At 29.3% G+C, this 27130-nt stretch overlaps 1 protein-coding gene across 1 annotated transcript; it reads right to left on the bottom strand.

Moving 5' to 3' along the window:
- Positions 1 to 16850: 16850 nt before the first annotated feature.
- LOC130810472 (probable protein S-acyltransferase 12) lies at positions 16851 to 25340 on the bottom strand. The gene is made up of 7 exons (XM_057676547.1): positions 24685 to 25340; positions 21818 to 22034; positions 21262 to 21353; positions 19687 to 19813; positions 19505 to 19590; positions 18182 to 18262; positions 16851 to 17405 (listed from the first exon to the last, which is right to left on the bottom strand). Exons 1-7 carry the CDS (start codon positions 24886 to 24888, stop codon positions 17289 to 17291), a joined length of 924 nt encoding a protein of 307 aa, XP_057532530.1. The 5' UTR covers positions 24889 to 25340; the 3' UTR covers positions 16851 to 17288.
- Positions 25341 to 27130: the final 1790 nt, after the last annotated feature.

Here is a 27130-nt window from a genome sequence, read left to right as displayed (position 1 = left end):
CGAGATACACTGGGTATGATGATGCATGAAGTGTAATTTAAGTGTAATAAAATCAACAACTACTCTTGTGAGGAATCGTCTCTCAAAGTGATAATCTTAAAATAAGAAGTCTATATTTTATTTTTTTCTTTAATTTGTATTAATTGATCTATTTAGCCAATATATTTAATCAGTCTCTCGAAAAGATCGTTTCTCACAACAATTTTTGTTAAATCAATAAAGAGAATAATGATTTACATCTTTGAGCGCCGGCGGGCTGGAAATCCATATAACAACCCACTTATTAAGGCCCACAATTGCGCATGACGAAGAATTCTATTATTCTACACGTTCATAATTATTAATTATTACAGTACATTACAAATTCCCCAAACTTTAAAACACCCTATTTAAGTTAATTTTAAAGCTTAAAAGTTAAAATTTATACTTTAAACTTTAACTTTTATTTTCTAAAATTTAAGTTTATTTTTTAAATAATTACTTTAACTGTTAAAATATTCATTTAAAAGCTTAAAATCTCTGCTCTAAAGCTTAGAGTCTCTACTCTAAGCTTTAACCTTTATTTACCAATGGTTTAAATTGCCTATTTCAAAACTTAAAATTACTACTCAATAGTTTTAAATTAGTCAATTTTAAGACTTAAAATGTCTATTTTCAAAGTCCAAAACAACTAAAAAAAATCACTTAAAAAAAGATTCACTAATTTCAAATTATTTTTGATGATAAAAATTTCCAATTATATTTATTATGAGTTGGGTTGGAAGAAGTCGCATGAATGCGCCCATCATACAAAAGATTCACTAATTAACGAATGTTGTGACAGAATATTTAAAAAAGGCTATATAATCCAACTAAATTAAGTCTTTAATTAAGCTCTTCCTATGAACATAGAATGATAGAAGTATGTCGCTATGAGAACGCTTTTACATACGAGTTCTCATAATTATTTTAAAATAAAATGGCAACCCCATTATAGATTGGTCCATAGAATTAGGCCTAAGGAAGGCAATCCCGATCAAGTGTGCTCAGAAATAAGGATAAATTCTCTCCATACGATTGGGCTGTGGGTTCTCAAACCCTATCGATTTAATTACAAAATTCTTCCATCTCCATACTCCAACTGATCACTCGAAAATTATAACTTGTAGGTGATTATTTAAAAGTTATAAGTGATAACTTTATCACTATAAACTATAATCACTTTAAGTGATTATTTTATGATTATAATTAATTACTTTAAGATTATAAGTGATTATTTTACAATTATAATTAATCACTTTAAAATTATAAATGTAGATTGAAACAACCCAATAAAGATGGTCTCACCGTAAGATAATATCTTTTGAGAATTTATGAAAATAGTAATAGCATAAATTTATTGGAATGGACTACATGAATCAATACATCGGTACTAATAATCGTTCACATTGATTCTTTTTCATTTATTTCACTTTTCATCGTCTTAATTTGTAAGTCTAAATCTTTCATATCCTTTTTCACTCATGTTTTTAAAGTGATCGTCACTCTTTCTTGCTTTTTTATAAAAAACAATAACACAATCAATTATTGAAATCATTATTTTTCAAATAACTCTCGTAACTCATAAGTGTAAATTAAAACACAGTAATGCAAACAATCTTCTAATAAGTATGAAGGTGGGATGAAACCTTATTTTTAGTATTGTAGTGTGAAAGATGCCATCTCAAAAGACTTTTTTATTTTATTTCAGCTAGCTACCACCATTTTAAAAGGCGTATCTATAATTAAAATTTAACACTATTTTTTGAGTTTGTTTATGCCTATGGATGGACACAATTAATTTAACATTTAAGTGTGGCTGGTATTGGGATTGTTTGTTTGAGAGAAAGTCGGTTGGTTGAAACTTGAAAGGCATATCTTTGTCATTTAATCCTTCTTACAATTAGACCACTCTAATAATTGGATCTCCACATGTAACAAGCATTAATATTAATAAAATGTTTGAGTACGATCCACGTCATCAATCTTAAATTATGGTTTACTACATTTCCATTTAATTTTTCTGTTTCGATTCGATTTTTGGTACTTGAAACCATTTAAGTTGCAAAATTGGTTGATTATTATACAAATTGATTTAACAAAAAATATATATGATAAGTTTTTTTTAAATACCATTGGTAAGTAAACACTTGACTTGTTGGGTCAACCTAAAATGCTTAAATTAAAAACTCCAAAACATAAAATCGTCCCAACTTAAATATAATCCTACTCAAAATAACTTTAAAATAAAGACTTGATTTCAAAACATTGTAAAATCTTTTAACAATTAGTCAAATGGACGGAAAATTTTTCTCCAAGAATGACATGCGGTATAAATTGATTTTTACATTAGTATTTAGTTATATAATAATTAATCTTTGTTTTAGAAAAAGATGCAAACATTATTGGGAATATGTCCTTTTAAAATGATTCAAAAAGTTCCTTAGTTTCTCGATTAACAAAAAATCTTACATTAATTATCTAATTTTTGACTCATTCGCTGTGAATAATTTTATTTTTAGATTATTTTAAAATAATCCAACATTTATTTTTGGTTGTTATAAATAGTTAAATCTTTGTCTCAGTGTGCTGGCAACATGCTTTATTATTACACCTATTTTTAGTAATATGCTATATTGAGGGAAAATATATAACAAATGTTAGATTATTAAAAAATAATTCAAATGTGAGACGATTCACAAAGAATAAATGAAATGTAAATTATTAATCTCATTTTTTTTTTTTTTGAAAAAAAGGGTGAGAGTGATTGAAGATATGTAAAGATTTTCCAAATATTGTGTTTCCTATCTTAATTATCCTTTTATCTAAAAAGCAAGTCGAAGGTTTAGGCTTAGTCACCTCAATAGCTTAAATTTGCAATTTATTTTAGGATAAAGATTACTTACGGATTCGCACCAACTTGCTAAAGTGGCTCAGACTTTCTCATTATTACCAAAATATTATATAAAGTTTGATAAAGAATCCAATAATTTTGTTACAAGAATCCAATATTGATATTGTGAGGACTTGCTACAAACCGATTTTTTTGTAAAAATAAATAATTAAATAACTAATATAGTATGATCGAATTTCCTAGTATATGCATTTAGTGCATTGATTTAAGTTACAAAATAGGTAAAGTTATTTAAATCTAATTTGTCATATTCTTTAAACTTAGTAAGATCTTTAAAGAATTTGTGATTAGAAGCCGACGGTCTTTCAGGGCCAATTCTTTAAAAGCTTACTGTATACTTAATGTCCACTTATAGTATTCTTAATGCTTATTTATAATATCCTTAATTACCTATTTACATTGTCTTTAATGTCTATATACAGTATCCTTAATGTCTACTTACATCAACCTTAATGCCTACTTACATCAACCTTAATGCTTAGTTGCTTACTTATCGTATCTTTAATGCCTACTTACAATATCTTTAATGTCCACTGAATAAGCGCGCAGAGTATGTTAAATGCCTACTTATAATATTCTTAATGCCTACTTATAATATTCTTAATGCCTATCGAGTAACTTCCTCTATATTTTCTTTTATGAGCCGACCCAATTAGAGACCGTTTCTCAAAAAGACCGTCTATCATAAGAATTTATCATTTCAATTAGATTTAAACAGATTTATTTATTTTATAATCTAAACCTATGCACCTGTTACATATGTTAGAAAACTATATTACGATAATGCCAACGCATGTTTTTGTCTTCAGACTTCGAAATATAGAGTAAGTTAAGGGGAAGACTGCTCACAATCCTTTATAATAATAGCTTAAAGATTACATTTTCCTATTAGCATATTATTTTTCTTTCGGAATTACGTTTTTTTTTTTTCCTTAATTAGCTTTTTTTTTTTTTTGAGTAATTAGTTAATGAGGTTATTCTCTTGTATTAAATTTAAACTCATAATATTCTAGTCTCTCTATAATTAGCCATAATATGTACTTTTATTTTTCATTCAATAGACAAAGACGTTTAACATTTACACTTTATATGTTTCATGTGATACAGAATTTTTTAACTCACTCAATTCTACCAATCTAAAAATAAAATGAGTCAAAACTTTTATACAATAATTAATTTTTTATGGGGCTTTTGATGGGTTGTTGAGGAGAAATACTTGATGGGTTGTTGAGGAGAAATACTTGCTCACAATTCTACATTAAAAAATGATCAATATATATTTTGGTGACTACTGCACCTAACAAAATTTGATTTTCAAATAAACTTTTGTACAAGTAATGAGGTATTTGACAATTAGCTGATGGCACAAAAAATGGTAAACTTATTACTCATAAATAGGATCAATTATGTTGAATTAGAAGAACAAATTAAAAGAGAATAAAACTGAAGAATACCTGATTCTATAGCACGGGAGATAATCTTGAAAACGGAAGTGATTAGATTTTCTAAATTAATACGTATTCTCTAAAGTGACGACCTTAATATTATCACTCTTAATTCTTTCTAATAATGAGATGGCAAGAGAAAAGGAAATATATGTAACCTAGAGACCATAACTGCTCTATATATGTAATAACTTGGTCAAACACTAATAAAATCATCTAATAAATGGCTTTTTAAGTGAGTTAAATAACTAGCCTTGAAGCTAAACCAAAAAGATAATCTTTTTTATAGACTTTTGACTTTTGTCCTACTTTAAGATTATGGGAAGGAATTAGGGTTTGAGTTTGTTAATCTTGGTGATTATGAGTTTTTCAATGCCATGATTTAAGTCCAAAGAACTTCATTTAAAGAGAAGGAGAAGAAACATTGGGTTGAAAAACTAGTGGACACCATAATTTGTCGATATTGATAAGTGGTGTCGCCATGGAGAGCGGATGTGAAGAAAAAATTAAATCACAGCTCTTGTTATCATAGTAGAGTTAAGAGAGAATAATGGTTGAAAAACTTAAATCATATTACTTTTAGTATACATCATATTTACAGTATAAAGTATAAATATAAAAGATATATCAAAATAACAAGAGAATCAATATTATCCAACTTATTAATATAGGAGATACAAAATATTTAGTACATCATCAATATTTATGAGAAATATCAATGTTAATTCTAGAGAATAATCTCGAACAATATTTTAGCCGAGATTATTATTTCTAATATCAACTAATAGTCATTTGCCAAACTTACTGTATATCAAACTCTCGAAGAGTTTTAAGTCGTTATTAGCCCAAGTCAAACTTGACCCAATAATATCACTTAGAAGTTAAAAAGCTGAATTTATATGTTTATGCAATGGTGTTGGTATTTGATCAAATATATGGAATAAATTATACTCCCTTTTATTCACCGTAAGAGTTCCATTTGATTTTTTATGGATTTTAAGGAGAGTCAAAAGTGAGACTCTAAATGTAGGAAAGAGAGTAGTATTATGGGTTTTTAATGTAAGGGAGGAAAATTAGTATGGGTAATGGAGGGTATAATTGAAAATAGAATAAAGCTGCCAAGGGCATTAAAGTCAAAAACTCATACCAAAAATAGAAATGGGACAATTAAGGTGACTTGACCATAAAAGAAAATGAGACACATAAGCTGAATAGGAGGGAGTACAATAATATTATTTGCCTTAAAAATAAGAAAGACCAAATAGAAGACAAATGAGAGTTTTTTCTCAAAATCTTCCAACCTTTTAAGACATTGAAAACTTAACAAAATTATTCATCTATTCCCCTTACTTATTCGGTGTATTTACGATGTAGCTGTTAGTTACCATTTATTTTTGGGTCCTAGAGCAGATTATAAAAAGGGCCTCTAAAAACATAAGGCGTAACAAATAATATAATACACCTTTGGTTTTTTGTTGTTGATATCTAAACTACTTTATAAAAAAAGCAGTAACAACTCATATTATTTAGCAAAAAATATAAGTTATATCCAAATTTAATTAAAATTAATATCATTTATATATATAAAAATAAGTCTTTTGAGCCCTAAAAAATTCAACACCCCAAATAAAAATAAGTCTTTACCCTTGCTAATGAACAGACATGTTATTTACGTAGCTATAGATAGTTATAACTGTCAAGGTTGTGGTGGGTAGCTGAGCTGTAGCTTGAGTTCAAATAAGATAATTATTATATACAAACTAATGCGTTCCAAGGAGTATCCATTACTTGCATTCGATTTGTCTTTGTAAAATAAGTAAATAGTCATTTGTAAAATAGTAATTTGCAAAATAATTATGAAAAGTAAGGATTTTGGACCCTCTAATAACAAGAAGAGATGTGGATGAATGAAGAACAGAGTATGGACGGATACACGCACAAGAAAAAAATTAATATATGCTTTGATGAACAAAGCACACACAACAATATAAATAATGTTTCTGACACCTCCCCTCAAATAAGATTATATTTCATTAGCTATTCAACAATACAACAATGAAATACTACTCATATTGCTTGATCACATATTATCAAGCTCAAAAAAGCACTCACACATATTCTGATACTTTCGGGCTTTATACATAGCCCCTTAAATTAGTACTAGAACCCTTACACAAGAATAATACATGTCCTCAAAGAAATCAACTATCGAAGGAACACATCAGTAGGCCCTGACAGATTGTGCTCGTTTGAGCACACTAGATCAATGTGCTACTGATGTTTGAGGTTGTAGTTGCCTTGTTCAAGGCAACTCTGTTGCAAACTCTTTTGCAAAGCACCATAATCAAGCCACTCTATCCCTTTGCACTTCGCATCATTTCCTTGATGAAACATGCCATAAATTGAGCTACAAAGTGATCAACATCACCTTCAATATTAATTGATTTTTAATATAACATACTCTCCCTTGGGTTTTTCAATTTGTCTTGATTTCTATATATTTTGTGTTGTTATATTTACTTTGTCTTATTTTCTTATATTATATAAATATTTATACTCTAATAAATTCATATAATTTAATACCTCAGCTTTATTTAATACCAATTTTTATTACGTAAAAAGATGAACAAAAACTAATGAGTCTAAGTCAATAGAATAGAAAGGTACTCATTAGTTTGGCCTAAAGATATTTCCACACATGACATACTTATTGGTAAAAACTAAAAACAAATATGTTTAACGGCCACTTGTTAATTAATTGGCCTCTAGAATCAAGTACCAAAAACATCTTTGATCTTTCCTCAGATACGACCATTATTTCCAAGTCGTTTACTAGTGAGTAGCAGCCTTAAAAAAGACTATAAAACAGAATTGTGTTTTGATACCGTAAAAGAATCAACTTAACTAAAAATTTAAGTTGATGGTTAAAGTCTTAGATTATATTATATACTCTAATACGCCCCTTTACATAAGAGCCTAATGGGTTAGAATTATAGATGCGCAAAAGTGCTGAATATTCTACTTTAAATAAGGGGTGGTTGAAATTTAAACTTGTGACCTCTGATTATGCTGGCTTCTGATACCATCTCAAAAAATCAACTAGATCAACCAAAAGTCTAAGCTAATAATTAAGGTCCCACTATATATTTATATAACATATTCAACTAAAACAAATGCCATTTTTAGATAAGATCCCGAAATCAATTTCCACCTAACCTTTTTTTTCAACCTATTTTATAATTAAAAAATTGAATATAATCACTTTTTGAAGCGTGAGTCTCTGGAAGTGTGATTATTTATTAAATTTTCTTAAGTCTATTTATGTTATTTTAAAACACTCATATAAAAAGGCAGGTTTGTTGGAAACCATATCAGTAACAATCTTCCCTCACAGATATATCCACTTCCCTAAATAAACTTCAGCACAAGTATTATACCCAATAAACACTGCCTCTTTCTTTTTCTATATACTTCCTGTTTTCCTGTTAATAATTCTTTAAACAAGTATATAAAAACCCCATCTTATATATCCAAACCAAAAATGTATCATTTCGTTATACTCCTAATTATCAGTAAATTTGTGTACATCTGACCTCTTAAAGCCGAGAATGTTTTTGATGGGAATTAAAAGAAATGATGTACAAGAAGTTCCAAAGAGGAGGAAGATACAAAAATTTATAATTTTGTTATTATCATCAACTTTGGTGAGTTTAATTGGAGGGGTAATGTTGGCATATTGGTTTATAAAATACCATCCAAAATCCAATGAATTATGGATGGTTCCTGTTGGTTTGGTAATGTTTACTACTCCCCCTCTTGTTTGGTTAATCTCCATTGTTGCTGAGTTCTGCTGTCCTCAGGAAGAAAAACAACAACTCGATGTTATAGGACTGAGTCGACTCACTTCTGATTCAGTTGTTGATCAAGACTTGGAGAGATGATCATGATTGTGTTTGATCAGATGGTTCAGAGAGTCACTCCGTAGAAAGTGAGTATGATGATGATGATTGATGATCATGTGAGTGAGTTTTAATTGATTAAATAGATTTAATTTAGATTTGAAACGATTGTTTATGTTATACTTATACTCCTTCAATCCAAAGTTAAAGTCCCATTTGTTTTTTTTTTTTTTTCACGTTTATTAATATACTAATTTAATCTATAATATCTATAATTGTGTATAATTAAAATTTACAAAAATTAATATTATTAACATTCAGTTAATTATATTTAAATTTATAAATTAAAAGTGAAACGTGATTAATGCTGAAAAAATGGGATATTAAAATCAGAATCAAGGGAGTATTTTTTTTAACTTGGTTTTGTTCTACTTTGTGTAGAATTATTGATCAATGGGCACTGGACTTTTGGACCAGCTAATGGTATTGTATATGTTACTGTGTAAGATCATAATAACCTTTTAATTTTCTTTGGTATTTGGAGATTTGCATAGACTAGTTTGATTTAATGAAGCTTTTGATGCTGTTAGTGGTGTTTTGGCAAATGGAAATAAGAATTATAAGACTTTATACTTTTAGGTTATGATTTAATGAAGCTTTTTATGCTGTTAGCGGTGTTTAAAAATTTTATCGTTGTTCGTAAATATATACATAGCGTACGTATATAAATTTAAAGACATTTTTCTCAATGATTTTGATCAAATGTAAGTTAATGAATTATCGTACATATATATAAATTTATGAATAAGATTTGGAGTGTATGGTAAAAGAGTTTATTAAACAATTTTAGTTTATTTTGATACAAATAGATGATTGGATGGTCAAACTATCTAGTGTTTGCTAAATTTGTTGGATGAAAGTTGAAATAACTTGGTGTTATGAATAAGCTAAACTCTTAGTAACATATTCAAAATCAGCTGGTCAAACCAGCTCATAAAATCATTTAATCAAATCAGTACTTTAATCAGGTACCTTCTATCAGCTAGCAATCATTTGTCTATGTTCATACTTTCTTCCTTCTATTATACTTGTTACATTTGACTTTTTAGGCAATCTAGTGTGTTATTTTGATCATTTATATATTGAACTATGCACATTTATAAATTATAGATAAGTTAATATTATGAAAGTGTGTAAGACAATTCAAATAAGATTCCACTTGACTAAATTTTTTTCTTACACCTTAGCTGCAATATATAAAATAATCTTGAACGATGAATAATGCCAATAATTGTAATGTAGCAAATATTTCAAAACGGAGGAAATATAACAAGCTCACAAATGTTATTATCCCAATATTATTTAGTGGCTCTTATTCAGGGTAAGGTTTGGAAGGATCAGATATACACAAATTTTACCTTTGTTAACAATAAAAACTAAGAAAAAACTTGTTTTACATTGACCCTTAGTCCCTTAGTAACAAATTAGACATCATGTACAACTTCAGACAAACAACTAATGCATATAATTTAATTAATTATTTTTCTTTAATTCATTAATTTGAAAACAATTAAATATAAATTTCAGGCTGCTTCAAAATAATGAAGACTATATTCATATAACTAAATATACAATGTTAAAATTACCAATTTTTTCAACTAAACTCAACAAATTGAAAGGGACATTTTGAAAAATAGTAAACCGAAAAAAATCTGATAAAAATGAGGATAGAGTAGTGTGCAGCTCTTTTGAGTTTTGAGCACTTTAATGAATACAGCTGATATAATTGTAGGCAGTAGGCCCAATTTAATTAATTAATATTCCATTATAATGATGATAAACTAAAGTTAAGTAACAAGATTGTCCATATTAAGAGATTTACGATACTACTCCCTCCTATTCAGCTTATGTGTTCCATTTTTTTTATAGTTAAGTCACCTTAATTGTCCCATTTCTATTTTTGGTATGGGTTTTTGATTTTTATGCCCTTAGTAGCTTTATCCTATTTTCAATTATACCCTCCATTACCCATACTAATTTTCCTCCCTTACATTAAAAAACCCATAATACCACTCTCTTTCCTATCCTTAGGGTCTCACTTTTGACTCTCCTTAAGATCCGTAAAAAGTCAAATGGAACTCCTAAGGTGAATAGGAGGGAGTATTATAAAACAATAATATTCATTATGCAATATTATTAAGTGATTTAAATAAAGTCAAATTCAAATTTGAGGAGACCAATTGTAATTTAAAACATATTTAGTGAGAACTCCTAAATAGTCTTGAGAAATTGGTGTCTAGCCTTCCCCAGAAGAAGGCTGTACCAGTCAGCACAAAAGCTAAATACTGCCCTTTTGTCCCCAAATTATAGCCTTTTATTTATGCTCACAACCTATTGCTGGGCTACTAATTACCCACAGACAAAAATAAATTATTAGAATAAATACTTCTATGTCTGTCTTACTTATTCTGCATTATTCAACATAAAAAGCTCTCAAATCGATATTTGAGAGTGTGTCTAATTCAAAGAGTTAATGATATAGTCCGACTTATTATAAATTTGCTGCAAAAAATTTGAGCTCTCACCTTAATGTTTGAGGTGTATAGTTTTAAAGGGATATAGAAAGTTTTTTTTTTTTAAGATATATTTTAGCGTAATTTAATGTGTTTGTCGAGTCGAATATATCAGAAATTATGCACGACTAAAAATTATAAACTTTTCATATTATGAAAATATGCGGCCAAACAATTAAAGCAAAATTCCAATTCCATTAAACGAACTGTAATATGTAAAATATTTTATTATAAGAATAGTGCAATAATTTCTTTTGGAACAACTAAAACAAGAGAATATATTATTGATATACTTAGGTGGTTATTGATCATTTTTAAACTTGTTACTATCAAGTTAAAATTGTCCGCACTAATGTTACAATTGAGCATGTTATATGTGACTGATTACTTTAAGGTCTGAATTGATCACTTTAACGTTGAAATTGAAGACTTTAAAAAAATTATAATTGATCTATTTAAGTTATAAACTTGTTATAAATTTATCACTTTAATGTCAAAATTAATCACTTTTAGGTCAAAATTGAATTTTTTTTTATTTCAATTGATCTATATAAGGTTTATTTTAAATTAAAATTGGTCACTTTAATGTCAGAATTAATACATTAAAGTTAATATTGAAATTTTTTTTTTTTAACTTTTGAGTTTTGGCCAATTAATTAGTATCCGCTTTATAATAAAGCAGTCTCTTGTGAATTTTTGCTATTTCTAGTCTTGACAATTGTAATGTAGTTTTCGACATTGATTTATAAGGGCCTAAAAGCAAGAGTTAAAAAGCTGCCTAAGTAATAAAAGTATTTTCATTAAAATTTTAAGTAACTATGAAAAAAAATGAAACGAAAAAAGCAAATTTATATGACTTTTAAAAACTTTAGAATATATTAGTTTAATTATTCATGTATATATGATTATGAATGTCCCTATAAATTATTTTTTTTTCTTCATTTCAATGACAAACGCAAATTTTTTTAAAACAAAAGAGTAAAAGGAAATTGTAACTAAAAAGACTTAATTTAAAAGGATAAATAGAGCATCATACATAAATTTAAAAACCTCCCTATTAAATCATAAATTTGTCATCAAACAACTACGCAAATAAGTATTAATTTCTGAAAATACTCCTTTTTATTTCAATCAAATGTTAATTTCTGAAAGTACTCCTTTCTATTTCAATCAAATGTTGCATTTGTCTTTTGGCACTATTCATCAATCACTCTTATTATTCAAGCTCTTTCTTGAGAGACCGTCTTTTCTAAAGATGATTCTCAAGAGCCCATTCCACTTTCCTTCTTTAGTAAATATCTTAATTTTAAAAAAAAAAAAAACTATTGTGTTTAAAAAAAATTGTTGTTTTTTTTAAAAAAAAAGACTGTAGAAAACTGCTTTCTTTTTGGAAAATGAAAAGTTTTCTGATTAACTGCCTATTCCCAAGCAAAATAAAACATCATTTAGTAATAAATCAAATTTTTTCATTTTTTTAAAAAAATTAAGGTTCATAAATGGTGGAAAACAGTGATATTAAAGATGACAATTATGGCTAGTTTTTATGATTTGGGGTTAAAATAATATATTTGGAGTTATAATATAATATTTGTGGTTATGATATAATATATTTGGGGTTATAACTCCATATATTTGGAATTAAAACTTAATATATTTGAGGTTTTATAACATAATATATTTGCTTGTATTATTATAATATCAATTTTGTAGTATTAAATCACAATATATATTGTTATAAACCCAAGTCTATTACGTTATAACCGCAATTATATATTTTGTTATAACCCCAACTATATTATGTTATAACTCAAATATATTATGGTTAAAACCCCAAATATATTATGTTATAATTACAAATATATTATGTTATAATTCCCAATATATTATGTTATAATCACAATTGCTTTTATTAATTTCCTCCAAATAGTAGACATTGTTGTCTTCCTCAACATTACTATTTACACCATTGACGAAGCTTAATTTTAAAAAAAATCAGAAAATTGTAAATCCAACTAATATATAACACAATCAACCCAAAAAAATGAAAATAAAAACTTTTAAAACGAAAATGATAAAATATAAATACATAACTTTGATGATTTTGCAAATGTTGAAGAAGATAAACAGAGAATAAACAACAATAGAGTTTGAGAGAGAAAGATGGAGATTGAAAACCATAAATAGAGTTTGAGAGAGAAGGATGAGTAGTTTTGTTATAAAAGAGAAAAAAGAAAATTGAAAATAGAAATTAAAAAGCATTGTTTAGAAAGTTTAGTTAATTTTTTTTTAAATTTAAAAATTGGGTTGGCCCAAACTTGAGACGTCTTTTGTAAAGACGGTCTCAAATAAGAATTTTTGCTTATTATTTTATTCTCAATCTATATCAATAAATGAAAATATATTCAAGTGAGATGTTGTTTGATTGTTTCGATGTATATTTTACTAATAACAACTTTTTATATTTTTTAACCGAACACTATTAAAAATATTTAAAATTACTCAGAAATCAGAATGATCCGATATTTTACTCATTTCTCTATAATAATCTTAACTTTTTAATAAATATAAATAATCTTAAATATAGGGGGTGTTTGCTACCTAAAAATTTACAAGTCAATTTTCATTAAGAAAAGTAAAAACAAAATTAAATTATAAAAAAATTGAAAATTTTCAAAAAATATTTAAAAGTGAAATCAAGTAAATTTATTTTTTTATGTTAACATTAAATTTAATATTATTTAGTTTTTATTTTATTTTTCTTTGTTTAGCAATTAATCCGCAAAAGCTGGTCACTATTTGGGCAATAATATTCATGATAAGTGACCTAAACTTGAGATTATTCATGGTAACTCAAAACTAAGGATTATTGTAGAGAAATGTTTAATTGTTCTGAATAATTTTTCCTATTTAAAATTAAAATAATAATATATTGATTGGCAAACATGAAAAAATCAAAGTAGATTGGAATAAGAGGAAGTGAAAATTTTTAATTCCAAAGGAATAAGTAGAAGACAACCAAATGACTCAACATATTGTTTATTAAAACTTTCAAGTTTTTTTTGCCACTTTTTAATTTTAATTAAATTATTTAATTTATTTTATATATAAGTATAGAGGTAACCTTAACACCTTCACGCAACGAAAAGCATGCTCCAGGCTCCTGGTATGTGACCTCACATTGGCAAATTGGCATGCTTTTTGGTTGTTCATCTTTAGCTAATACTTCTACGTGGTTAGTCATTATGATTTTTGCATTATTAAAATATTATATTTGTAAGCTATTACATTAATTATTATTTATTTGGATCAAAATTAATATTCAAGATCTTGTCCAAGATCATGATCTACTGAAAATGGCTGTTTGATCTTAATAATTAATTATTTTTTTATATTAGTTAAGCAAGTTAGAGTTTTGAACCAGGAAAGTCTAGCTAAATGTATTGATTATACGTATATATAGCAACAAATATAATTATGATAGTGGAACTAATTTGATGGATGACATTTGATAGACTAAAAAGAAATTATCAAAATTTAATTAATATATAATGAAAATATTAGTGGGGTGAAAAATTAGAAATTGATACATAGAATAGAAATGAGAATTTGACATTCAATGCATTATATAATTATATCTTATTTTATAAACTATTAATGTCTAATTACCTCTTGAAAAATAATTTATATTCTAGTTTTCATAACTTTCTCAAATTAGGTAAATATTTAGATAAGTGTACTTGTACTATAATACATTTTCCGTTTAGTGAACTGGAATCGTTATTAATATTTTTCCCTTACAATATAACAGTATCAGTAACAAATTTAAAAAGAGAAACCAAATATAAATATGTGTCAATTATTCTTCATTATTATTATCATCATAATTATATTATTTAGTGTATTTCATTTATAATTAAAAAAAAAAAAAGCTTTCAACCTAGAAAAATCATAAAAACTTCATATGAAAAAAGGTTATTGCGACCATTCCTATTAAAATACATAACATCAAAATCAATGTCAAGTTGAATGAGAACGAATAAAGACAAAATCTTACTAAGTAGTCAAACCATATGACATATAGCATATATGTTTGGCCGTATTGACCACAAGGGGGAAGATCGTTTATCAATTGCTTTCTTTGATTATTAATTAGAATGACCGATATTTCCTCCTTTCATACGTCCACAAAATCAGAGAAGAAATACCCTTTATTATCAGAAAATTAAATTTTATTTCAGTTAAAGTAAATATTATATTTTTTAAATAAAATTTTAAAATTAAATCTTACATAACTATTTTTTTTCTTAATCTACTCTATAAAAAAAACATAAAAAATATTTCGTTGAAGTTAAAAGGTAATGTTAGAAGATTAGGAAACTCTCTCAAGGAACATCCCTTCTTAATTAGAGTATTTGAAAGATAAGTTGAAAAATTATAATATCATTAATGGCTTTATTTATAACTTTTTGATATAATATATTATAATTATAATATTATTAATAACGTTATATACTAAATACTAATAATGCATCCAAGTAAACTTTTTGTTTGATATGTATGTTCTTTTTAACTGATTATTTATTCATCATCTCGTGTCCAATAAAACAATTTAATCAAAAAAACATTGTTTCCAATTACTATTAAACCCTATACTGTGGTTGAAATCTAACACTATATACATACATTAGATTACAACCATTAATTTAAACTTTTAGTTGAATTTGTCTTTTAGCATGAAATCAAAAGCGAACTATTAAATTATGAATTTGGCCAACTTAATTTCTCGAAAAAATCAAACACCAAATTATTCAATATGATAAGTTTGTTATTGAGCTTGTACACAAATAGGAGAAGAATTGACTATGTAAAATCCTGAAATCAATTCGTGGTAGGAGCAAACCTATCAAGCTTAATTGTTAATCAATCTCTTCCTAATTCTTAAATGTGCGATCACACGCTAGTTATACGTATTATTTTTCAACACAGTACATATTGGACTATTCTTGTGAGAGACCGTATCTTGTGAGACGACCTTAAAATAAAGAAGCCATACTTACGTTAAGATCGTCTCACATAAGAATTTATGATGCATATTAAAGGTAAGGCTTTTAATTGTGAGGAACCCAACATATATAGAATTTACAAATTCTTGTGAGAGACAGTCTCTTGAGAGACCATTTCTAATTGGGCCGGCACAATATATATTTTTTGAAATATTGTTAGTAGGTATTAAAAATAATATAAATAAGCACTTAAAATATTGTAAGTAGGTATTAAAAATACAGTAAATAAGCATTAAATTTTAATGGGTTGGACCTAAGAGGATTAGGTGTATAGAATTTGGCCAAGAAATTGCTATAAAAACACTTGGCTCAGGCTTTCAAATTGTTCCATAAATGCAAATAATTGAAAATGGATTCTATTTCTCTTTGAAAGATGCAGAAAAGCAGGACCCTGCAGAAAGAAGGTGGCAAACTTTGACTATCCAGCCGAGCTATTTTACTTTGACTTGGATTATCAATTATTCTTCTACTACTTCACTTTCTGCAAGCCCTTTTAAGTGCTTCCATGCTTTATTATGCAATAATTGAACTCAAATGTTTATGGCTAAAATTGTATCCATATCCATATTGGGCTCTATTATTTGCCACCAATTTTTTTATTTTATCGCCACTTTTTATAAATTAAGTTTTTAAGATAATTCTTAACTCATTTCATACTATATTTTTCTAGCTATATTCTCTCTAATAAACGCTTTTAACTAAAATTTAACAACAAAACAATATGACTAACGAATTTGATTCCAAAATTACTCGGTAAAAATCAATTTTAAACTCTTAATTGAATTTTCATTCGTTAATTTTCTGGGAGAAAAGAAAGGGAATCGCACATAAAGTAAAATTAAAAATAAAATAAAAAATTATATTGTGAAATGTTAGAAGCAGGAGTATTAAACTGAAGTTTTAAAGATTTTATACTAACAGTGCCCAAAAAACAACTATTGCAAAATGTCTATTATATAATACTTGTAATTAACCATGCCATAATCCATCATAGAAATTGGCATCAACCTTCTAGAATCCGACCCGAAAGAGAAACAGAAAAAAAGATCGATGTTTCGATTAGAACTTTGGAGTTCAGAAGTATCTGCAGGTGAGCAGTTTCATACAAATCTGATGTCCGCAAGAGACATACTGAGCAATATATGCAAATCCGACTTTTCGAGACTTGATAACAAATGAAACAATATAACCTACTCGTGCTTGTGACAACGAGGAATGCTCACACAAACATGTACAATGGCAATATTTTCGATACTCCAGCTGATTCAATGACAAACTTGCCCGTGAACTCGAATATTACAACTGGGCCGTCTAACTGGTGCGACAGCACTCTACATATTGATATCGGTTTGTTTGATCTAATACTTACCGGTTTGTTATGACTCAGAATCATCACGCATCGGAAAATAAGTCCCTTGTAGCGAGGTTACATTGTCGAGGTCATGCTTTGAAAACATCGGAAGACACCATAATGCCTTTCTCGTACCAAAGACCTGCAAAAGGATTGGGAGAAATAAGGTTAGAACTTAGAAGGAATGAAGCCAGTAGCCTAAATCCTAACATTAAAGCCACCCCAAAGCTTCCAAAAGAACGAAAAATGTACTATGCTTAATGGATGATACTCTACTTAAGGAAGTTAAACAAGCTTCTTAAAAGTATTGTAATGTATCCTCCTCCGCTTATAGCTTAATTGATATGTCATGTGGGGTGGTACCCTTAATCTTGTATCCCCGCTACAACATTTGCCAATGTTGCTCTTCCAAGTTCCGACTATAGTGGCAAAATAAGGCTGCATCGTATCATATCGGCCGTATCGTAAAGATTTTCATGTTTGCCGAATCGGTATAACCCGCATTGAAAGGTGCAGAAAACCACGTGTTAGGCCGCTTCAAGGGATATTCAATGGTCTGGCCGATATTTGGTGGTATGACAACGGTATCATCTCCGTTACACTGTCTCAATTACCACAATCGCGCCTGTTACCGCATTTTTGCAATATGCTCCCAAGCAATACTTCATTATCATTAAAGATAAAAAGCACGAAAATGTTAAGTAGGTGACCTAGGAGTGAATACCCAGTTCCCCACTTTACAAAAGACAGCCACAAAAACGTTCAAAAGAGCATGTTATGCTAACTTTGAAATCGAACAGTTTTCAGTAACAGTTCTAACAGAAACTCGGGCAGAAGAAGCTTCGTTGTTCGCTTTACAAATACTTGAAAAAAGGCCAGTAACTCAAAAATAATAAGAATAACAAAAAAACATCAAACCTGCTCAACATTTCTTTTCCAACCCAAGTCATACTTCCATCTAGAGGGTCTTTCCTTTTTATCTCTCTTCTTCTCATAAACCTGGAATAAAATACAGAATAGAAACTCAAGTTACACACATTTAGTTTTCTGGAGCAAAGTTAAAGCAAAGAAAATCGAAATAATAGTGATGTGATAGAGGGAATGCTTCAGTGTTAGATCTCCTTTATAATGATCGTGGCTTTTTCTATATAGAATTTTGTGTGATTAAAATATTTAGTATTTGATCAATTGCTACTCTATAGTAGATGTCGTATGACATTTTTATCAATGAATTATTAGGTTCCTTCCAAAAAAACGTACATGAATTTTGGTTATGCCCCAACTCCGACTTGAACAGAACTCCTAGACCCTTCTATGTGATTAAAGTTTCATAATGCGATTGCTCATAACCAGGGTGTCCATATATATATATATATACATATATATATATATATATATATATATATATATATATATATATATATACATATATATATATATATACATATATATATATATACATATATATATATAAGAGAAAGAGAAGCAATATACACTTTTTTTATTTAAAGGAATATGCATATTATCATAAATTAATTGAACCTACTTATTTTTAACATACTCATGAGCATCTTTTTTTAATATGAAATGCTAAATTCAACCCCAAAAATTGCTCAAACTATAGCTATATTTGTGTATTTTCCTAAACTAGCCCCCACCCAACCAAAAAAACTAGGACATGGCATCTTCCCTCTGGTTATCAACCCACCACCCCAACCTCTCTAAAACAACCACTATCTCCCACCGACACTACCAAACCATCACCTTCCCAGCCCAATGCATATTCGGTTGAAAAAACATGCTTGTTTATTTAAAATATGCAAATTGTTCATTCTCATTCAGGCATCATCTCATGCAATGTCTCCCTAAATATATACTCTAAATTAAGATAATATTGTAAAACAAAATCTACAACAAACACTCATCTAGTAGAAGAAAATTTAGTATAACATTCCGTTACCCTAACACCTTTAAGTGGCTCCCACCTAGGCGGGGTTCAGAATCGTCAGATGCATGCAACCTTACCTTGCTAGTGATAACAAAGAAGTTGTTTCAGATTGACCCTTGGTAGCATACATTATCGGCTACTTCACATAAATAAAATTTGCACATGATTTAACATTTTGAAATAGCCCGTTATAATATAAAACCAAGAACTATTGATCTTTGCAAATACATAGGAGTATCAAACATTCAAAAATGAAATTTGAAACAATTAAGAGCTTTTGAAGCTCTCCTTACCTCAATAGTTGTCGTGTTGCTCCCAAGCAGTGTTGCGTGCATAATAATGAAACAAAGTAGACTAAGGGCAAATGCCAAATTTAGAACTGCATTAAGTTACAACATCTGTAAGGAACACCGAAAAGATGAGAATGCTTAAAGAAATATATAATGCCGTGATCATAGTGAATATAATTTCTTACCAAATACCAATACAATTAAAGCAAGATCCCCAGGATCGGCAGAATGTTGCTTTGCTTCTCCAAGTAATGATATAACTTTAGGGAGCAATGCAAATGTGTCCAAAACTGTTTCCAAAAATGTATAAATCTGAACGGAAGAACAAGACGAGTTAGGAGGAAGCGGGGTAGTTGTTCCAGTATACGAAAATATGACTATGAAGCATAAATTCTTACACGGGCTAAAACGATTAAAAAAACTACAAATAACGATAAAAAAAGCATAAGGAACCAAATACGCTCCTTCATCATTTCCAGTACACATCGGATTTCCGAATTGTCTCCATCAATGCCTAAAGATTAGTTCACCCAAGTCCCAAGCATTACTTGTGGATCGAACAGGCGGAAACGTAATTACATAATTAACCTTGTAATACTAAAGAGTGACAAAAAATTGTATTTTCTTCGCTGATCGCAAATTACAGGGCTTTATTGAGGACTAATGATAATGAAGGCATCCACAGTCCAAAACCTTTATGCACCCTTACATAATGGCATTAAAGATTTAAAGCTGACGTTAGGATGACATAAAAGAAAATATGGGAAGACAATTCACTATAATGGTTTGCTAGTGACATTTTTGCGAAGAGAATTGGATGAAAAGACAAACAAAGATATAAGAGGTACAAGATGACAGCATAAATTTTCAGAATATATGGAAATAGTTTACAAGCTTCCGAGAGGCTTGTTCTCTCCTACAGAATTAAGCAAAACTCAATACAAATGCAATGATAATATATCCTCTTCAGTTTCACCTAATTCGCTAATCTCTTTGCGAAATTGCGAATCAACAATGGTTGCAATAGAACATCTCTTGAGAAGATGCACAAGCAACTCTGAAAATCAATCTAAATTTATGTCTGAATGGTCTAAAATGGGGGATATTGATCTTATGAGGTAACAAACGAAGTACTATAGGGTAAGGAAAAAAGATGTGTGCATATTAGTGATTTGGAGAAAAAATAAGACAAAGTACCCAAGGAAAAACATTTGTAGATAATGGAAAAGAAAAGGTACACCTCTGAGTATATTAGTATATACAGAACTACAAACCAATGTTTGAACACGAGAAGAATAACTGAAGATTTTACAACAATCGTTCTACATCAAGCTTCTACTTCAAGCCCTATCCTATTAGCAATGATGCTAGATGAGATAACAAGTCCTATTCCGGTGAGATATTCCTTAATGCATAATGTTCGCTAATGGCATTGGGACGAAACGAGAGATAATTCAACGCTAAGCTAGAGAAGTGGAGGTAAGCGCTGGCATGAGTAGAGTTTAAACTTAAGTTTGAATAAGACATAGTATATGGAATGTTATTATAGCCCATTTGATCAAAGCTTTGGTGAATAAGAGTATATGGAAAGTTGTTTTGGCACATTTGATCAAAGTATAGGTGCTGAAATAAGCTCCTTCAAAGTGAGTACATCTACCATACAAACAAAATATCTTTCTGTATTCCAATTAATTTTGTGATGAAATACAACGCCCCATCATGCAAAATTAGTAACACAGGAAAAGCTATAGAGAACTTACAAGAAATAAAAGGAAGAACTTGTAATTACGGGCCCCAACACAATTGACCACCCATACGCAATGATGATCCATTTTAAGAACACATCTTTGGCCTGCAAGCACAAAAGATATTTATATATTTTACAAGAAAATGCAGTATTACTTCAGAGGAACATGCACAAATAATCAGATGGTGGTAAATAATTTTATCTAGAAAAAAAAAATAAAAGCCAGAGAAATTCTCTCAGGTACATAAATTAGCTAGCTTATACAAATCAAAGCATATATAGACTACAGCCCTAAAAACAAACCCAAATATCATCAATCATCATTATCATCATACCCAGTGTTTTCCACCCACCCATAAGAATACTATGGTCAGGGTCTAGGGAGGGAAGGAATGCAGTTGCTCATACCCATCAAGGAGGATGCAGCCAAAGAGTCCCCGACTCGAGATTGATCCTCAAAATGATAAAGCAAATGAAATACTATATTACAAGGTTAAACATCTTCAAGCTATTGTACGAGAACTAAGTAAAACAATCAATGAGTTCTCATAGTTGTTGAAGTAGCTTACAGACAGAACAATGGTGGCAACGTGGTGGCTTGGCATTCTGACATCGGCTACAAAATCCAACATTCGACCTTCCATTTGATACAGGCCAAGGAGATGCTAAAGCTGCTGAAGAAGTACCTTCCTCCAATTGACCATCTGACTCTGGAGCCCAATTTTGAGGAACAGATCCAGGGTCTTGAAAGACAACCATAAAGTAGCTCCATGTTAACAGTATAAGCTACAAAATGAGTAAAGCTACCAACAATCAGAATAAGCAATTGAGGATGATTACAAGTAATAATATATACAAACATTTAGCTGATAGTCGGACAAAGATTTGGGTTTAAGTCCAAAATGTGAAGTAACAAAGTGTTGATAACAGGATCCCTATATCAGCTATCAAAGTGAGTTAATTAAGGTCAACTACTGACTTTAAGTTACATACGGACCAGAGAGTAGCCAAATGTGGAACTCAACAAGAAGAATGACTTCATTTTTCCTAAACAGGTATCACCCCCAAAATCAAACAATAAAATACTTTGCTATACACCCTCCTGGTATAAGCAAAGGGAAAAGAAATCATGGTATTAGAAAGCAATGAGAAGTCAAAAAAGTCCATAAGGTAATCCAAAAAAAGAATTCAAGGCAGAAACTATTGTCCAGAAGGTAATAGGAAAACTTCATAAGAAAGCGAGAACAAATTATCAATACACAAATTTAAATGGAATAAAAAAAATCAGAATAATGTACTAGAAATTTCTTTCACATATGTTTCATGGTGAGTACAAAGCTTTGAAGATTTGTCTTCATACATAATTTATTTACACCAAAGACCTCACATAATACATTGTTGTAGTATAAGAGATAGGGTTTTCTATAGTAAACAATTTCGATCCCAGATTATATAATAGTTCTACTTTTATTCATTTTTTTCTTTGGAGGCAATTCTGACTGAGATTACATTTCTTATCTAGAGAGAAGATCAATAATATATGTTGTTTTACATAATATTAGTGGACAAAACTAGAAATAGGGAATGCTAAGTTACATCAAAAGGGTTTAAATTAAGTCGGAGTAAGATAGAGTATATTGAATGTTGTTTGACCGAACAATCGAAGGTGTAGTAAAGTTTGCAAAGGAGCACCTTTTATGTGAGGCTTCAAGTACCTTGGATAATTTTGATCAAGATGTAAAGCATTGAATTTAAGTGGATCAAATAGAGAGTAATGACCGAGATATTATGCGACAAAGGTATACCACTTGGACTAAAAGGAAAATTTGACCAGAGTATCTAATTACCAATATAACACAGCACCACTACATCAGTCAGAAATTTAGGATTTTGGAAAAGATCGTTATAAAAAGATAGATATAGGGGACGTGTGTATGTTAAGATCATAAAGTGGACAGATACTAAGGAAAACACTTTGAATGGAGACATACCAAAGTGGAGTTGCAATCACTTGCAAATAAAGAAAAAAAATGAGAGAACTATCTATGTTCAACCGAAGCTAGACACATGATTGGTTAGGACTGAGATTTTTTAAGGTGGGCTTTAAAAAAATTTAAAAGAGAAAGATGTAGGATGAAGACGACTTAGACAATAGGAGTGAAGAATGACATGAAACATTAATATCAAACATAAAACACTTGATCTTCTTACATAGTGCAAAACCAAGGCACCATCACCATATCATAAAACTGTAAGAGTATCATAAAGGTTTTTTGAGCTTACACTAGCGTAGGCTAAGACAACCGCAAAACAATATGCACTAACTATTCAATCCTTTTTGCGAACATGATTGTATGAACCTTAGTGATTTTGAGGCTTCTGTTTAAAAAATAACTCACACTTTCATGCTTAAAACAACACTAATGTGATTTAAGGCTTAAAGTTCAAAACTTTTCCATCTATGAGGACAATTAGGAGATTGCAAGAAAAGGCAAAGCAAGACAATCACTTGAATGATTTAAGGCCTAAAAGTTCAAAACTTGTCCATCTATAAGTTCAAAACTTGAACTTTCAAGGACGATTTCTATCCTCAAAACTACATTTAGATAACACTTGGCGGAATTAAAGGGGAAAAAAGGGATTGGAAGTGGAGGAGTAGAGGTCTTCTCATTTTCCATCCAAATTTATCCCATTTAGAAGAGATGATTTATTTGTTAAAGATCCTTGCACTTTCCTACCCTCCATCTGAAGTTCCGAACAAGAGATTTTGATCTTTCAAGGATAAAGGTGTTCAACACTGGTAATTATTCCTAATAATCCATATCTTATATCAATCAAACTCTAAATATTCACAAACTGCCTTCCCTCTCACCCATCAACCTTTCCATATCCGCCTAAAACTCATCATATCAGTCAAAAATCCAACATTGCCAACTCCTCTAACAAGCATGAAAGAGATATCTCTCCTTGTACCACAATACACCGGATTACTCCATTTAATTGATCGGTTAAAGTAAGGTTGTACACTCTACACATCTTGACCTCCTCAATGTAACATTTAGGAAGTAGGAACGTCGTAAAGCCACTACATTTCCATAAAAGAGCATATAAGTGAACTCACAACCTATCTACAACTCAAAGAGAATGAGATAATTATATTCTTATCATATAAACAATTCCAACAGCTACGCTACAAATCCCTGATTTGGCAATAATGATCAAATAATAGTCTTAACAAGATCATAATTCATAAACAAAACCCTAAGAATACCCAATTCAATTCAAACCCTAAGTCAGCCAACTAATGTACAAAGATGAGAACTTTATAACTCAAATAAATAATAAAATCAACAAAATAAAAAAAAAACTTCAAAAATCAAAAATAAACAAATAAAATAACAAGTAAAGACTAAAAGTGTTTAAAATTCAAACTCACAAGAACATGGAAGACAAAAACAATGAAACCAGCAAGAACAGCTTGAGTCCCACCATGGATCAACTTTGGGCCCCATAAAATAACAATGACAGCCCAATAAGTGAGGGCAATGATACCCAAAACCATGAAGATCATCAAGTAACCCAAGTAACGAAGCCCAGAACAGTATTTAAACGGGTTAAAATCCATGGTCCCTAGGAGCATCCGGGTCTGATGAAGTGAAAGAAAAGGTGAAGATTTGGTTTTTCTGGGTTTGAACAGAAATTTCCAGATATCTGAAGCCAGGATTTTTCAGATGAGATTTGTTCAAAGGTTGTTTTTTTACAATAAATAGTTGGAAGTTATTTTCTTACTGATTTGCGAAAATCAAGGAGAATTTGAGTTTTGTAAGAAGATGAATGAATTTTATAATTTGGAAAGGAAAATTGTTTTTGTGAGAGTAATATGGCAGATTATAACAAACAAACAAACAAACAAACCCATTTGCAGAATTGCAGTTGAGGAAGTAATTTAATACCGGATTTGGATATCAATTATGATTCTTTCCCTAATCGCCAAGCTTCAAGACTCGTATCACAACTCACAATTATTTCGATCCATACCCCTTGCCGCGGCCCCGTAAGTCCGGGCTAGGGGTGCTTGCAAATTATAGTTAAATGCGTGACTTGTTTAATTGGTTAATTATTTGTTTAAAATAGTCGTTTGTTATATAGATATTTGAAAAAAATTAATAAGTATTGCATTTTGACTATTTATTTGAAAAAAATGTATCAAAAAGATTAAAAACGATAAAACAAACTACTTATAATAACTTTTCAAGTTTTGTTATTTGGCAAACCAAAAAACTATAAGTTATAAAAGCAATCAAACACTCATTAGCCAAACACACCACTAACTGAAAAGTCTAATATTGATGAGTTAGGATGTAATAAATCTACATTCGAATTTGATGATCCGACTTCTTAATGGCAGGTCAAAAATTATGAAACTTAACAGCAACATATTAGAAACATCACTTGTGACTCATTGTGAGAATAAATTTATGTCCCAGTTGGAGAGAAAATCACTTTCCGAATTAAAGGTCTTAAATTTGATTCTCACCTAACTCTCTTCTTTCCTCGGTCTAACAAGCATGTAACAAAAATATCTCACGTCTATATTTCGGATTATGTAATGGTTCGACGGTCGCTTTAGTTTGTCTCTAGATAACCACTATCTATTTCAATTGCTTTAAAACTTTTTCCTTTTTTCTTTTCGAGCATCTAATTGGTTGTTCATCTTATTAGACACCTTACCCATTAAAAAATATCTAATCTCATCAAATTCAAACATGACTTGATATTTTAAGCTCCTTGAACTTGGAGTGTGAACGTCTCTAGGTTTTAAGGTTTGAGAGGTTGGATTACAAACAAATATTTCATCTTTCAAAATTTTGTGTTTTCGTATTTTCCATCATCAAACAACATAAATATCATAAAAGGAACACATCTTACTCATATTTTTGACTTTTTCAGATATGCAAAACGGATTTTTTTAACTCTGCAATCAAATCAATGATATTGGAAATCTAATAATCTAATTTTATAAGTTCGAATATTAGAATTATTTCCAAATTGAGTGTATATCACAAATATGTCAATACAAAATTCTTGAATATCTTTGAATATTTCGAATGAAACAATCATGTCAAACTTCACTCCAAATAGATGTTGATTGTGCTATTCTCTTTATAAATCATCATGTGTCAAATCTAATATTTCAAAGATAAATTAAAATTCAATACTCCCCTTCTCTAATATTTTTTCCATTTAAAATATTCCATTTTAAGGAGAGAGAAACTTGATTAATATTTTTGAGACATATGTAGAAGATAAAACATATCCATGTGAGATCTCATTAGATTCGTCTTAATGTATACTTTTTTAGTATGTATTTTTTATAATTTTTTATTATGCGTATTTTGAGATATTAAAGTTTAAAATTTACTTTGAAAACTGTATAAAATCTAAACAAGAAGAATAAAAAGAAACGGAGGAAGTAGATGATTAGGCAAATCTAACGATGAGAAACTTTACCCTTTTAAGGATCATTAAACAAACTCACTTTTCAGTGTTGTCGTCATTCTTATCTACTTGTAGTATGGTTAATTTTATTTTAATAAATAGTGTAATGTTCTTATGTTTTGTATTTTTTGTTTCTTTGTTTTTTGTACTATTACAGTATTTTTCTTTACAAGGACTTTACATGTTTAATGATTTTGGCTTTTTATATCCATTCTAGACTCTGTTTTCGGAAGGACTCATTATAATAAAGAAGATATTTAGTAAAACAAATCAGTATACAAATACAGATATATGGAGCAATTTTTCATAAAAAAATTGGAAAATAGAGTGGACTTTAATTTGAAAATTATAGGAAGAAGAAGACAAGAGGAAGTGAAGAAGGA

Source organism: Amaranthus tricolor, chromosome 4 (genome assembly GCF_026212465.1).
Source record: "Amaranthus tricolor cultivar Red isolate AtriRed21 chromosome 4, ASM2621246v1, whole genome shotgun sequence".
NCBI lineage: Eukaryota > Viridiplantae > Streptophyta > Magnoliopsida > Caryophyllales > Amaranthaceae > Amaranthus > Amaranthus tricolor.
Note: the sequence above shows the minus strand (reverse complement) of the source record. Positions and strands in the feature narration are given on the sequence as shown.